This window comes from Semicossyphus pulcher, unplaced genomic scaffold, assembly GCF_022749685.1.
Source record: "Semicossyphus pulcher isolate SPU_LCO1_2020_fin unplaced genomic scaffold, fSemPul1.0.p SCAF_25, whole genome shotgun sequence".
Classification (NCBI taxonomy): domain Eukaryota; kingdom Metazoa; phylum Chordata; class Actinopteri; order Labriformes; family Labridae; genus Semicossyphus; species Semicossyphus pulcher.
In genome coordinates this window covers 9,947,560-9,963,249 of record NW_027211699.1, presented here as the reverse complement: position 1 = coordinate 9,963,249, position 15,690 = coordinate 9,947,560, and the positions used below count along the sequence as shown (strand labels likewise).

Genomic DNA, 15,690 nt, shown 5'->3' with positions numbered 1-15,690 from the left:
TCAGTGTATTTACATTTCTTTACTTTGAGGCAGTTTTAAATATGATTATGTATGTTCCCCATACAAGAACATTTATTCCTGCAGTATTGAAGCTTTTGAAAGAAAGAAAATTAGATTTAAAAGTTGAATAAAACATGACAAATGCAAATTTGTTAAACTTAATATTAAAAATATGAACATTCATTTAAGATTTTACATAAAAAGCTTCAACATTTTGCAAAATGTTTTTGTGGCATAGATAACGACAGCACGAAGAATCAAGTTCAACCTCGCCTGGACATGATCACACTTTGGTCTACATAATGTGTGTTTTATTTCAATAATACAGTTTGCTTATGGTACTTAAAGTGGCAGTTAGCAACATGAACAGTCCAGTGTAAAAAACCTTCTGACTCTCTGTATCACACCGCGACACCAAACATGCATTTGTGTGTGCCGCGCAGCCGCTGTGCGTGCGTCTCTCTGCAGCACCGAGGCAAGGAGAGAGAGAGAGAGAGAGAGAGAGAGAGAGAGAGAGCGATGTTGTTTATTCCAAAAAGTGTTTTTTATTGTTGGCAAAATGTTCAAATACAATTAAAGTTATATTATAGTTATGATTGTTGGTGTGACCACCTTTTTACCTGTAGGCGTTGGAGCTTAGTGCTACCGTTAGCTGTTATTGTAAGAGCTACCGTTACCTATCAAGAAGGAACAGGGCAACCTCAGGATCCGTCTCCGGCTCAATGCTCGTGATTCCACTGCACACGCCGCGGTCCGTCTCCGCTCTGCTCCGCTAAAGATATGTGACGCGTCTATTTTTGACGGAGGCCGCTTCAAGCACACATCAAGCTGAGCAGACTAGATCGTTCCAAACAGGAAGTCACACACGAAAACAGCTCACAGTATCCAGTCATTTCAAAATAAAACACCATGTACAGACCGGTACAGTAACCGCGGCACAGACGGAACGCGCCGGACACGGATCCTGTGGGATCCAGACTCCCACTCGTCTGATCCCTCTTTTTATTGAAGGCTCTCTTCTTTCTCCTTCCTTCTTTTTGCTTCTTTAGCAGTAAGTGCCGTTATCGGCAAAGGAGGTTCAGGAAATTTACCGCAACTTAAATTTCCTGAACGTCCTTCGTCACGTAGAAGCCGGATGATGCTAGCTTGTACAGAGTCGCTGTGATTGGCCAGTTACGTGGAAAGCTAACCCTGATTGGTTCTTTGATTCAGACTGGACACATTTTTTAACAAAGTAAATACAAAGGGGCGGGGCTTACAGTCACAGATCACAATGTGTAGTTTTAACCAAACTCTTGTGAAGTGATGTCGCCTGCTGTAGCTTTAGCCTACTTTTACATAACACTAGTTCTGAATGCAGGGCGCTTATTAACGGATTCTTTTACACAACTCTTAAGCAGAGGATCTGACTCCTTCTCCCTCCACGGTCAGAGTAATGGGAGTTAAGGGAAATAAACAGTCATCTCTTATGAAGATTAGTGCAAGTGCGCTGTATTGATCAGCGGTCATGCGATGAACAGTGGAGAACAGGAATGCGCCGCCAATCGTTTGGGCCCCATTAGTCGCCGCTTGTATTGCCTTTGATTATTGCTGACTGAGCTCCCAGCGCATGTGATGGCTTTTTACTGCAAGAAGTGCTGCTTTCAGGCTTTTCATGAGGAGCACAGCCTAACAACACGTCTCCCATCAGGCTACAGCTGTCCTACACACAGAGGTGTGTGTGTTAGAGGAGATTAAAACCAGATTTAAAAGCTTGTGATGATTTAAATCAGCTGAATCTTAGAACACAAACTCAACACAAGCGGTGACAATCAAACACGTTTGAGTCCTTCCTCGGAGGGTAAATGGTGTTCGATAGTGGGCCAGCATCACGGTCTCCAAAGACAGACGTGACAAGAGCCGACAGTGACAGTGATGATGATGGTGATTGTGGTAATAATGATTATGCTGATTATTACGGGGCTGCCACCGCGATGTGGTGATTGCACCGCCAGGAAGAAAAAGAAGCAGACAAAGGGCGAGAGTGACAAAACTGATGAAGAGGATGATGATGATGATTAAGATCACTTTTTTATTTTTTCATTCTTTTGGTGATCAACTGCGAGCCGTTCGCAGCGGTTGTTGATCTTTCTTTAATTGGCAGAACAGCAGTGCGGGGAGTTAACCGAGGATATCTCCACCGCGTTTGAGGGCTTTGATTTCACATGACAAAAAGAAAAAGGCACTGTTGAGAACATTCCAGCAACTCCCTTTGAAGGGAGTGATCTGGCAGTGCTCATTTGAATTATTAACTGGGTGAGACAGACAGAGCAAAAAAAAAAAAGGGAGCAAAAGAGCGAGACAGAAAAACACACAGAGGAGAGACGGGGAGACGGAGGCCTGTCTTTACACGTCAGATATCTGCGATGACCGATCTTTGCATCACACTGTCGGGAACATTATGCAGACTGTTAAAGGTAATAACTGGCTCTCTATGGAGGTGTGCATTTCTGTTGAGTTCATGAACAAGTATGAATGTGTAATTATAGGTCAGCTGTCCCCCTGCCGCCTGCCTGGAATTATTTAATCTGCAGAGGGAGCGTCCCAGAGGGAGTTAATTCTCCTCTGTGGTTGGGTTGTGTCTCCCACAGCGGGACTCTAGTATGTCTGCCAACGCACCAATTCAAGAAGGTGAGACTTCAGGTAATTCCCTAATTTTAAGTTTGCCTTGCAATTAAGCCTGTTGTCTCTTAACTTGTTTAGAAAGTGACCCAGTAATTGTTTCCTAACAACGCTTCAATTCAGCCGGCAAAAGCAAGATTTTAGTCGATTCTCAAACATCTTTACCGTTGCATCAGTTCCATCCATGACCTTTTTGTGGCAACCCTCGCCCATCATTTGATGCAGGAGGATAACATCTATGTTCTTAGTCGTGCATAAAGAGATCCGAGTAGCTTAGTTGCTTCGTCTTCAAGCAATAAATGAGCACAAAACTATTTCAATTGCTGGGAAAAACCTGGGATTCGGACAGCGAGCCACTCAGAGATCTGGGACCAGGCTGCAAAATGTGCCACACAAAAAAACAATCATGTAAGGAAGAAGTTCCAAGAAGGTGGCAAAGTGCTTTACATACAAGAGATCATGCACAAGTAAAATCCTGCACAAGCAGAGTAGCATACATTCATACACACATACAAGCAAGATGCACAGACCTAATGTTCTGGGGTCGACTGTTCCAGAGTTCAGGGGCTGCAAATTGAAATGCACGATCACCTCTTGATTTGAAGTGCGATCAAGGACGTGTGTCAGACTGACTGTAACAATGTCACTCAATTAAGACGGGCATATTGCGTCTCTCAAAGCACATCATGATTTTTAGGAGCAGTTTTAATTACCAGGTTTGTCAGGTCATAAAACAGACCCTGGACTTTGTATCTCTCCTCTTGTGCACGCACTCCAGGTCTGCTCTGTAATATTTCGGGCAGTTACGTTTCAGTAAATATATATTTTTGGAAAACATCAGGTCCTGACCCATGTTCCACCGGTGTCGAGGCGCTGAGCCTTTGAAGCCGGGGCTGTGTTGGATAAGATTAAAGATACATTTCTTACATGTTCCTGTAACTTTAAGGTAATGGAGTCTCCACAAACCAACGGGCGCCTGTGATGTAACGATCTTGTACATTCTCTTTGTCTGTTTCTTTTAAAGCCGTTTCAAACGGACTTAATCAAAGCACATTCACAGGAAGCTCTGAGTTGTTTTGCGTGTACAGTTTAGCGTGCGCTACAGTCCATGCATGGCTGGATGCACATTAGTGAGCAGGAGCAGATGAAGGAGGACGTCAGCAGCACGACTAATAAAAGGCGTTCCTTTGTTTTAATGCATCTTCCTCTTCCTCACAGATATGTCTGTTATACGTGCTGTACAGTATGTGTCCTTGAGCGCGCGCACACACACAGGCGGGGGGGGAGGGAGGTGCTGCTGGCCACCGAGGGGGTGTGTGTTTATGTGTGTGTTTGCGGGGTGGGGGGGCTGCAATTAAAAGGCAGCATGCAGTGTCCCACGAGGTGCTAATGCCCAGGATCAGCTGTTCTAATGTCATTCACATCCCCTCTGTTATTCAGCCGGCCCCCGTTTGATGTATGAATCCATCGGGGACTTCATCAGTAACCCCCACACCCCCTCTCCCACCCCCCAATGCTACCACCACTTTTATAACCCCACCCTAACCTACCCAACCCCCTGTCGGCTCTACAACCCCTCCTCCTTCTCCTCCTCCTCCTCCTTGGCGTGCACAGAACCTCCCCTTCTGTGTCTGAATGCTTATGTTGGCTTTTATCACGCTCAAAGTAAACAGAGTCGCGCCAGGGATAGTGAGAGAGAGAGAGAGAGAGAGAGAGAGCGAGAGAGAGACAGAGACAGAGAGAGAGCATTAGTGATAAAGGTGGAACATGCACATTGTCTGCGCAGCGCTCGCATCCCTGCTACATCTTCAATAGAGACACAAAAGCCAGCAAAAAGGAAATTTTAAAGGCAAGAGGAGGCAGAAGAAAGGAAGTGATCCGAAGAGAGAGAGAGAGTGAGTGGGAGCAAGCGAGCCAGAGAGAGAGAGCGAAAGAGAGAGGGATAGAGAGAGAGAGAGAGAGGAAGAAAAGGATCTCCCTGCTAAATGCGCAAAGCGTCCCGTCACCCCACGCTCAGCTCCATGGCCAACTCCGGCTGCCTGCTGCTCTCCGGCTCCGGGATGCTACCTCACTCGCTCCAGTGTCCCCCCGCGTTCCTCTACCTGCCCGAGGTAAGACTGAATGAAGCTCGCTTTGTCGCCCTCCCCCTTCCTCCCTCCCTCCCTCCCTCTCTCTTCTGCTCTCTCTCTCCTCACTCAGTCTGCATCCGTGCCGTTTCATTCCTCCGCGCGCTCCTCCGGCGGCACGTGATAGCATCCGCGCTGGCTTTTGTGTTGTTACCCTGAGTACTTTCACCCCCTCTAACCCCTGACCCTCACCCTGCCTGCCGGCCTTTGTGGGGGGAAAACGGGGATTTCTCGAGGTGATCGGAGGAGGTCCAGCTCTTTTAATTGTATCCTCTCAACCATCCTGTTCTTCATTTCCTCTGCTCCCTCCCCTGCCTCCTTATTAGAGTGAAATTAAAGCGGTGAATTAGGGATGTCTGTGACGTGGGGCCACGCGCTGTTTGTGTACATCACTCACTTCATGACTCATTGTGTTTGGAAATGTTTTCTCGGGTCACTTTTGTTGTGCTCGTACATCCTCATCACGTCTGTGCTGCCAGGAGGAGGCTGTTAGTCAGCTTTTAGAATAAATCATCTCTCAGATTTACCGTCTTTTCTTCGGCCGTTTGAGAAGAATGATGCAAAGAAACACTTTTAAATGTGCTGAAAAATTCTGTTACCTAATCTGACCCCGACTCGGATCAGCTCGGAAACATTTACAAACGGAAAAGGATGTGTTTTTTAAAAAGCACATTTTCATCTCCTCCTCTGGAAGTTTTGGGAGCTGCGAGGCCTTTAGGAGCAAAACACAAAATTATATGTTACATTGTTGGTATTTAAATTACGCTCCAGCTGCACTTTGATTGCAATTTAGTTCTGTAACTCGAATATAAAACCGTCTCTGAATTTCAATGTCTCTTCTCTTAATCCTTATACATCTTTAATTTTAAGGATGTTTCAAAGGTAAAAATGTGCTGCTGTAGACGAACAAATCGCACAGCACAAACAGATTTTAATAAGACATTTAAACAGCTTCTGTTGTGCTGAGAATTATTTATCAGAAGGCCCACAGCGAGCTCTGTAATCTCTCCATTTTTCTAACAGTGTAACACTCGGAATAATTACACATCTCTGCAAATGAACATTGATTTTCCCTTTTTGGTTTCTTGTCCTTCTTTGGAAATTGATTCTGTCACTGATCCGCGTGTTCTGTGAAACCTGAAGACTTCAATTTTCTGAAAAAAATCAACAACAGGGCGACTCTTAAGAGGCCGTGTGTCTGCTGAATTATTCACAGCTTTTAATTCACCAAGTTGGGACGGGGGTGCTGCTGCTAGTGCGGGGATGATGGGATCTGGTTGGGTGTGGGTGGGTTGGTGGGGGTCGAGCATCCAATTCAGTTTTTACTACCAGCAGCATGTGTTGCAGTAAACAGAGTGTGTTACTGCAGCTGATTGAGGGGAAATAACGGCGCTCGCGGTTGAAACTCCTGCTTTCTCATTTGGAGTCCTACTCCTCCCCCTTTCTCCCCCACCATCATGGTAATGGCCCTCACCTCCTCCCACCCATCTGTCCAGAGCGGGCACCTCTCCGCCGGGTACGAGGGCGACCAGGTGCCGTTAAAAAAACACACCAACTCTTCTTCTCCTCCTGAAATAAAGAGGAGGTTAGGTGTGATCATCTGCGGCCTCAGGTTTCTGATCTGCAAACAATCCACATTTAAGATGAATTATTTCTTCATTTAATTGGATAATTTTCTATGTAAGCGCCCCCGTCTTCAGATGAATAACGTTTTAATAGTTTGCATTTTGTGCCAGGCTGCGAGAATCCTCCTGAGCTCGAGTAAAAATGTGAGCAAAGTGAGGTGAGGTGGTTTTACCTGCCACTACATCCCTGCTACATCCAAATCCTCAGGACGGACAGTAAGCCTCTCGAGCGTGTGTGTGTGTGTGTGTGTGTGTGTGTGTGTGTGTGTGTGAGTGTGTTTAACCACAGTATGTTGCTTTAAAAGTCCAAGACGGCGCTGAAATTGACACTTCCTGTGTGCTATTTTCATGAAACATCCCTTTTTGTTTGAGACCTCTTTAATGTATCAGCAGCTTTTGTTCTTTCTCTTTTTTTCCCTCTTTGCGGTAAATCCTCGCCCTGCAGCGCTGCGAGGGGAAACAACCCTCTGAATCACACTGTGGCCAGCATCCCCCCTGCCTCCCCCCCCCCCCCCCCCCCACACACACACACACCATCCCTCTCCTCCCACATCCTTCGTAGGATGCTTGCCCCTGTTTCCCGCCTCCCCTCTTTCCTCCCCCCTGCCACGGTGCGGGGCTGCAGCGTGGGCTCGTGTGAGATGACAGCCAGAGAACAGAAGGGGAATAGATTGAGGTGATAGCCTCTGCCTCGCAGTTTGTTTGCATTTCAAATAAGACACTGTATTAAGTTGGGCTGCGAACAGCTTTGCTTATTATGTGTGAACATGGCGCCGCATGATATCACAGGAAGACAGGAGTTTATTACATAAAAGATTAGCGAAGCATACCTTGCCTTTATTTGTGTGCAGCAGTGTTTGGGTGTGTGTTCCCAGGCAGTTTGCTTTGATGCTCTTTGTAGTCGGCTGCAGCGCGTCCAAATCCCGGCTAAATGTTTGTTTTCATTAACACAAGGAGAGACTCCCCGCCGCGTGGAGGGAGAACTGTGCGCTTCTGATTACAAAAAAAGTGAAGGGCTGTCCCTCTGCTCCTCTCGCAGGGTGCCGGCTCCATCCCTCCGCAGGATGATGTCACTTTTCTCCTTCCGTCAATTTGTATAGCAGAGGCTCATTTCGTGAGTTACGGTGCTGGATATTGAGGGAGTTATGAATTACTGTGTGGTGAGGCTTTTACGGGACGCAATGCTCAGCGCTGTAGGCCCGTATTAAAGTATAAATATATTTATGGCACAAACCGAAGCTGACGGGGGGAGCTCAGGTTGGCTCATGGTAGTTAGTGGCTGTCTTCAGAGCCATAAAAACATGGCATCTCATGGATTTTCTATTTACCAGGCACTGGGTGGGCATATGGCAACGCTCGTAAATGTAACTCTATTATCTAAGACGGTGCTGTTGGGTGGGAAGCGGGGTGTTAGTTACGTCTAAAGAGGAAAAAGCAGCAGTTGTTATTGTCTTCACGTCACATCTCTCTCGCCGTCTTCGCCTCGGACTTATCTCCACATCTCCCGTTTTCTAAAAATTGCCTCCCTTTGATTTGTAATTGGATTTTCTATCATGGCATTCCGCTGCGCTGATGTCTATTGTTATTGTTGCATCTATTGATTTCTTTTTTGTGGCTTCGTCGGTCGGGCTGTTTTGAATTTCCCCCTTAACTGTACACGGCTTGGGTATCGCTCTAAATGGTTAGGTCACCTAGAAGAGGCGATCCTTTTATGTCGGTGGATCCTGGGAGGAATTGCCCGGGCTCTCTGGTTTCAGGGCCTCCTCCTCCTCTCCTCCTCCTCGCGCTGATCTCTTTTCTACCACTGTGCTGGAACCCTCCCTCCTCACACACACACACACACACACACACACACACACTGATACATCTGGTGAAAGGCGAGGGATGCAGAGAGGAGAGGACTGGGAATACTCGTGACACACTTCCCCCTCGGTTCAGGCCTTGATCCTGCCTCCCAAAGCGCTGCTATTCACAGGGACTTTAGATATCGAAGGATTCAGGTTGGGCGGTCTCTCGGGGACCGACTAATGCGAGCCGCGCAGAGACGGCTCCTTCCTGAGGGATAATTATTGTAGGCCAAGCTGTACTATTGACAGCTGTAAATGGAGATGCTGTCTGTGACTGGGGAGGCCTAATAGGTTTTTGTCCCTACATGGGCTCTCGTTAGGCCAGTGTGGGAGCATCAGAGATGAGTTTGAGAAATGAGCCCCGGCCTCGCTGGGCTTCAAATGGGAGTCAGAGAGACCACCGCCCCCCCGTCCTGACCTCTGGGGGAAAAGGGTTAACACACAATAGTTCTGTTTCGATCCACTGCTCGACTCTTACTGTTCTAATGCTGCCATCGTCTTCAAAGGATCGGGCGGGTGATCTTTCATATTTCTCTTATTGTCGTCAAGCACACGTCAGTGAGCTGCACTGTTGCGCCGGCTGATGTGTGCCTTCATTACACATGCAGTTTATTTTGAATCAATCGCACAAACCCTGCCTTCTGCTGCGAATACTCTCTAAAGCACCGGATGTGGATTAATCCGCCGCTGAAAATAGTCCCTAATAAATGCAGGATTATTCCCCTGTCTGTTGGCTAAAACTACTGTGGCCACCTTATTAAATACTCACTAGTGCAGCAGATGTGGATTAATCCGCCGCTGAAAATAGTCCCCAATAATGCAGGATGTTTCTTAACTAAAACTTCTGTTTGACCTTTTTAAGAAAATAACTAAACCTTCAAATAAGTGTAACTAAATGTTTTTGAGTGTTATAAATGCTTCCAATGATTTCCGTCTTCCTGCTAGAGACAGGAAGTGAAGAATCCTTCAAAGACAGACACAAACTAACACTTCGTTGTGGTCTTTTCACAGCGTTTGTTGACAATAAAAATCAGACAATCCCCGTCAAATGCACTTATTCTTCCTGTTCCTGCTTCTCCCATAGGATCAGCTGTTTTTCAAAAATGAAGTTATGTGTTTGTGAGAACCAGTGTGCTTGGGTCGGACCTGTTGTCCAGAGACAGCTACAAATAATCTGATAACAAATGATGTCATAGACGACGCCAAAAGTTGAGATATTTCAGCGTTCTTCTCTCCGGGCCTCGCCGCATGCCACCGATTGTTCACTAAACTTCTATTTGTTTTTCCTGAATCCGTGCGCATGAAGCCGCACACGTTTGGGAACTTTGATCAGGATGAAAACATAAAAACTCCAGCCGTTACTTCACCCACTTACAAGTCACAGCCGGATCTTATAGTTAAGGCGTTTGTCACATCACACGCCTTCTTGATTTCTCTCTCTCTTGTGTTGTTATAGGTAAACGCTGTATTTCAAACATTTCCATTATATCATAAAGCGATGCCAGCTTTGTTGTTTTTCAGTCAATTTATCCGAGCACAATTCACTCAGATTCAATCAGGCACAAATAAAAAAAAAAACTCAATTTCATGGGCTCTGGAATATACCTCTCAATATGCTCCATGTTTTGGTGTGAAATCATTCCGAGTCTTTCTCTCGCCGCCGTTCAGCTGTTTTGTCCCTTAAACAGCTGATTCATAGCGGCATAACAAAGGCGGAGGGACTGATTGAAATGTTTTCTCACTTTTCTCGTGGCCCGGAGGAGAATTGTAAATCACAGCTCAGTCGTTTATTTTGAAATTTCATTTGGTGAGTGAGCGAGTGCTGCCTTGTTCTTCACAGAGACTTCACAGTCAGCCTGACTTGTGTGTGTTTTTTTTCTTAAGGCTACCCACCGTCTTACTCCACTAGACCTTTGTAAATGGAACAAAATTAAATTTGTTCCCTGTATAGAAGAATGGCACGGAGCAGGAGATTTACACACCAACAAAGCTTTCCCACTGGGCTCTGGCTGTATTTTAATGCGGGCGTGTTTCCGAGCTTACATATGGATGTGAATTCTTGTCATCTTTAGGTGGAGGCTCGCAGGGCTTTGCATGCACGCTGCTGTGCAGTGCATCAATAAATGTGTATTTACATTTTGCCAATAATGCTAAATATCCTCCAGTCATTAATGGTGAGCGTTAGCCTGTAGTGCTCCTGTCTATATTCTGGACCTATAGTGTCGCTGAATTAGCATGTGCAGTGCTGCTGATGCTAATATACTCCACTTCTGAAAACAAAGATGCACTTACAAATGTCCACACCTCACAGTAACTACTTTTTTTAAAGGTGGGAATTGCTTCAAAGAGAAAATATGACATCATGAAAGATGTTCCGTTACCTGTAGGGCTGAAAATAAAGAACTTTATGATCCGTCCAGGTGACGCCATGTCTGCGTTTCAACTCTTTAATTTATTAAACATAATAAGTCAATGTTTGCGACACACATGGGGACATAAAGGAGCTTTTTCTATGTAGAATAATCACAGACATTTTAAATTAAATCAGGAACCTGCTGGAAAAACACAAGACGGCGTCAGATGCTTAACAGTCGACTACGGAAGCCCTTAAAGACATTTCTAGCCAAACGACAGATTAATGTTAGAGAACCTGGCAACACATTGTATGAACTTTGAAGTGTTTAGAGTCGATGGAGAAATTTAAACTCACCTGTAATTAAAGATGATTGCTTTCAGTCCTGTTGAAACATGGGGCCGTGGTGCACTGCTGCCTCGTGTGGCAAGAGAGAGGATTACAACAACAACACTTAAAAATGAGCCTAATTAATGTTTTACCTGTTTCACTGACGTTAAAAATGTTTACACTTATTTTCATAGAAAATAATATATATGTATATATACTTAACAATTTCAAAGACAGAAGAAAAAACAAAAAAACATTTTTGTACAAACTTAAAAAAAAAATTATCGGAAAATTATCAAATCAATTATTTTTTTTCACCTGGCAAATCTTTTTAAATTTTTTTCTTTAAAATCTATTTTACAGACAAAAAACTTTCCTCGCTAACCTTTTCTTTTTTTTCTTACACGTGGCAAAACTTAATTTTTGTCACCTGTTTCATGATTATGGTCACTGGGCAAAACAATGAGCTCTCCCTGAGCCGCGTAGTGCTGAATAAGAGAAGATAAAACACGTACAATAAAATCTAGAATATTCTACAGATATAAAACAGCTTGTTTACAGAACCGAGAGGAAGAGGAACCTAGAAAGCCTCTTCAGGCTTCCGTACTTTTCATTTTCCTTGCTGTTTTTTGACAGCACTTGGAGGCTGTATAGGACGTCTCTATAACTAATGTGTTATATGATGGAATAATTCAGCGGGATGAAAAAGGTTCAGCCAAAGGTCGCTGGTCGCAGAGGGGTGATGACACTCACCGCTGTCAAATCTGCATTGCAGTGGCCTTATTTCCCACCCGGGCCTTTTAATGCCGCTCAGGAATGTCCGCTCGGTTTAGAAATCTCTGCTGCTCGGCTCGCTCGAGCGCTCCTTTAGGCCAAACGCAGACCGTGAGTGAGGAGAGGGGACTGGTGAGGAGGGGGGGGGGTGGACAAGACACGACACCTCCATGCCTTTACACCGCAGGAGCTCTCGCCACATCACACACACACGTACACACACACACACACGCTTACACTTACAGGAGGATAACCTCGCTGTAGCAACCTTTTTTTTTTACCCTCACACTATAATCTGTCCCGAGGTTTTCTCTTTCTGCAAATGGCACGCTAAAATGCTCAAGCAGCCAGAGCAGCTTGAGTCCAATTATTTCTTTACTGCAGTATCTGAGCCAGCTGTGATTAGTATGTTTATAATGTAGTGTCACTCTCACACTGTCCTTCAAGCATTCTCCTCTCGGTGGGATCCTCTCAAATGAGACGTATTAGCCTGTGTGCTGAGTTAACAGAGTGGCCGTACGAGTGAAAGCAAAAAGAAGCTATCACGAGCCATTAAAAGCACTGCACCTTTTTATCACCAGCAGCTTAATGGCAGTGGTGAACAGCAAAGCATTATTACCGCTTCTCCCTGTGCTCCTGCAAGCGTGTTTTCTCCGCCGCCAGAAGAAACACTGCTGACAAATAGATCTCCAGGCAAACGCTGAAATTTTGTTTTTCAAAAGGTCATTATCCGTCTTCATCGGAGCGGCGGGCGCGCTGCTCGGGAGCCAAGTGTGAGGAAATTATTCCTCATATCAAACCGGCCTAAGAAGTTCTGTTTCCCCTCCTTTCTGATCTCGTTATTTCATTTTTAAAGGATGCAAGCGTACAGTGTGTTTGACTACTAAGAGGCACCCTGGGTCACCCGCTAAAGAAGATCAATATTTGAACTATGCTGTTGTGGGTCAGCATGTACGCCTGTATAAAATTAAATGGGGCTTGAAATTGATTTCAAGTTCTCCTTGAAAAAAAGTCTCCAGGTATTCTGATGCGAAGCGGAGAGGAGAGGCGATGACCTCCACCCAGGCACATTCATAATTGTTTTTGTTTCTCCAAATTAAATGAGCCCTTTTATTATTATTATTATTATTTCTGGATTGCAGAGCTGGGGGTCCGAAATTGCCAGTTATGGCACGTTCGTTTTTAGAGACCTAAAGTAATATAAAGTAATGGCTGCGATTCCCAGCACATCTCCACCGGCTACTCCCTCCGCCTCTGAGAAACAAATGATTACAGGATGGACTCCAGAATAAAAAACGGGGCCTTCGTTTTGGTTAATCTCAGCTCGGTGCTGCGCGAACAGCAGGAGGGGAAAAACAGCAGAAGCTCAGACTTTGTTTTTCTTTTTCCCTCGCGGGCAACAAACAGGTATCCAACTGATTACTCTGCTTTGGGTAATCTGTAAGAAAGGAGAGAAGCTCATGTAATTTATCCCAAATCAGAGCCCCCTTCCTCCTCCTCCTCCTCCTCCTCCTCTTCCTCCTCATTTTTCCTCTCCTCAGATGGAGAGTCTAAATATCACTACTTTCTCTCGCAGCACTTTGTTAGTGGAGCACGCCTCTGTGTTTTTCTAAAATCATCTATCAAGGTGAGATCTGTGGGAAAGAGCAGCGCCTCGGGCTTCCTCTCCGTGTGCTTATGAGGTTTTATTAGGTCCCACAGGACGGCTGCTTTGGTGTGTGTTAAAAACAAATGGAACTTACAAATTACAGATTACAGCCTCCGCAGGCTCGTGCATCCACCTCCAACTGTGTATTAGTGTGTGTGCGTGTGTGTGTGTGCAGAGACAGGTGTAAGTGTGGCCAGTTGATGAAGGGTTTTGTGTGTTTGTGAGGACAGTGGTGCAGCAGCCCCACGTCAAGGTGCTGCGGCTGCTGCGAGGGAAATGATGCACAGGTGATGGTTTCTTTTATGGGTGGGGGTGTCCAGGAGGAGTCATGTGATTGGTTCATGAAATTAATCCTGTTCTGAGAGAAATTTGACAGCCATTTAGACGGGGTGACCGAGGATGTTTTTGCATTCCTAACTGAGCATGTGCAGCCTCCAGTCGCCCGTGATTTTATTTGTTCAGCCTTTAAGACGTTGGTGTCTGAGCTCGCTGTCCCCGAGGCAGAACAATAAAAGTTGAATAAAACCTCATTTGTGGCGCCTCAGTGTAAACAGTGATCAGTGGAACTACTTTTTACTGAAGAAATAGTCCCTTTGAAAGCTGTTGGCAGCGTGTTCTGTAAATAATGCAGACACATTCATTGGGAGAATCTCAAAAAATCACACCCAATCTATCAGGATGAGTCAGAAAACCTGCTTATTTCTCGCCTACTTTGTGCGAAGCGTCCCTTTAAACGGCAACACTCTGTCATGGCTCAGCAGGGACGAGGATTTTCCTTTGCCCACTCCTCCTATTCATCCCCTTCCTTCTAATTTAATGACTCAGAATTGTAACTCCCAACATTGTTATCATTCAGCAATAGCGAGTAATGAATAGCAATTAACGTTTTCAAAGGAGGGAGTAAAGCTTGAGAGACGCCGCTTTTCACCCAGAAATGTTGAAACAGCGCGGCGGTGGGAGATACTGTCATGTAGAGAAAAGGGCCTAATTTATCCGTCCAGCTGTTTTTGGTAAATAACTTTTTTCTTCCCGTCACACAGACTGCTATCAGCACAAACACGAGTAATCATTCTAATATCCAACACAGTCTGGCTTCCTCAATGAACTGTAATAAAGTGTAATAAATTACTCTGCACATTTTGTGTCCAATGATTGCTCTTTCTGGTGCCGGGAGAGGAAGTGCTAATTAACTGGATATGAATGGAATTCCGGGGCAGCGTGGTATCAACGGCGAGGGAGACAAATGCGATTTAGCTCTGTCGCGAGCGAGTGGAAAATTGCTGTGTAAATAGGAGGTTGTTGCGGCAAGAGCGTTTTTCTGTGTGCTTACATTTCACGGGTGAGAATCCAATCTCACAGGGCAGCATGTGCGGACTGCCCTCTCTGATACACTCCACCGTCCTCCACCTACTCTATGATAGCGCTCTAAAAGCTCCCCCAAATCTCTTCACACACACTCACACACACACACACACACACACACACGCTGACACACAGAAACACAAACACATATTTCAAATCGGTAAAAGCCATTGTCGAGCCGCGGAGCCGCGCCAGCTTGAGGTAAAGATGTAAGCAGAGGCTGGCAATTTGACTCATCTTCCAATTCAACAAATTCCCCCGACACTTGATTTCACGCAACGTAAACAGAGCAAATTCTAATTGTCACACTTGTCCTCTCTTTTACTCTCCTCCTGCATATTTACTCGTAGCTTTTACCCGGATGTAGTGTGTGCTTCAGTCGGGAAAAAACCCTCCTCGTCCACTCACTCCTCTCAGCGCTCCCCCCTTTTTGTGCCTCTTCTCGCTCCTTCATGTGTAGCTGCAGCCGGGGCTGTTTTTATCTATGGGTTTGGGCAGTTTTGGAGAGAATTACGGTGACAGAGCCATGGAAATGATAGGCCGGCAGTGAGATATCTCTGCCTCATAAATTCTACATTGCTCAAGATAATTTACGAGGGAGGTTTGTGTGCGTAAGACAGACGCTGCTTCCATGGTATCCATCCACTCCACGGCCCTTCATTCACTCACTTCAGCCCTGCGAGTGCAGTCGATTTATCAAAACTGAATTTATTCTCACTTTCGTTCCTTTCATTCCCAAAGCATCACTTTGAATGATTATGATAATTTTCTTCACTCTTTTATTTTTTGCTCAGAATCTGCCCGGATATTATTTGTTCTGTCAGGATTATTACAGACAAAAGAGCAAACTAGTAGATCTTTGTCCATGTGTCTGCTTCTTTACAACTGAGAGGCCTTGGTGATGAGGTATTCTGCCATCAGCAAAGGTCAGCGGCTCCCCTGATTGTGCTGCACGAGCACGAGG

General features: G+C 45.4%; 1 protein-coding gene across 11 annotated transcripts in view; it reads left to right on the top strand.

The window, feature by feature from the left end:
* Positions 1-15,690, top strand: part of LOC138604300 (RNA binding protein fox-1 homolog 3-like) — a 420,599-nt gene that overhangs the window by 322,710 nt on the left and 82,199 nt on the right. Inside the window, exon 1 of one of the 11 annotated variants that reach the window (XM_069676207.1) lies at positions 4,683-4,772. The exons of 9 other annotated variants lie outside the window; for them this stretch is intronic. In XM_069676207.1, coding sequence (XP_069532308.1) covers positions 4,683-4,772 — 90 coding nt within the window. Of the gene's footprint in view, positions 1-4,682; positions 4,773-15,690 lie in introns of those variants that run through there. One more of the 11 variants, XM_069676204.1, reaches the window with a different exon arrangement.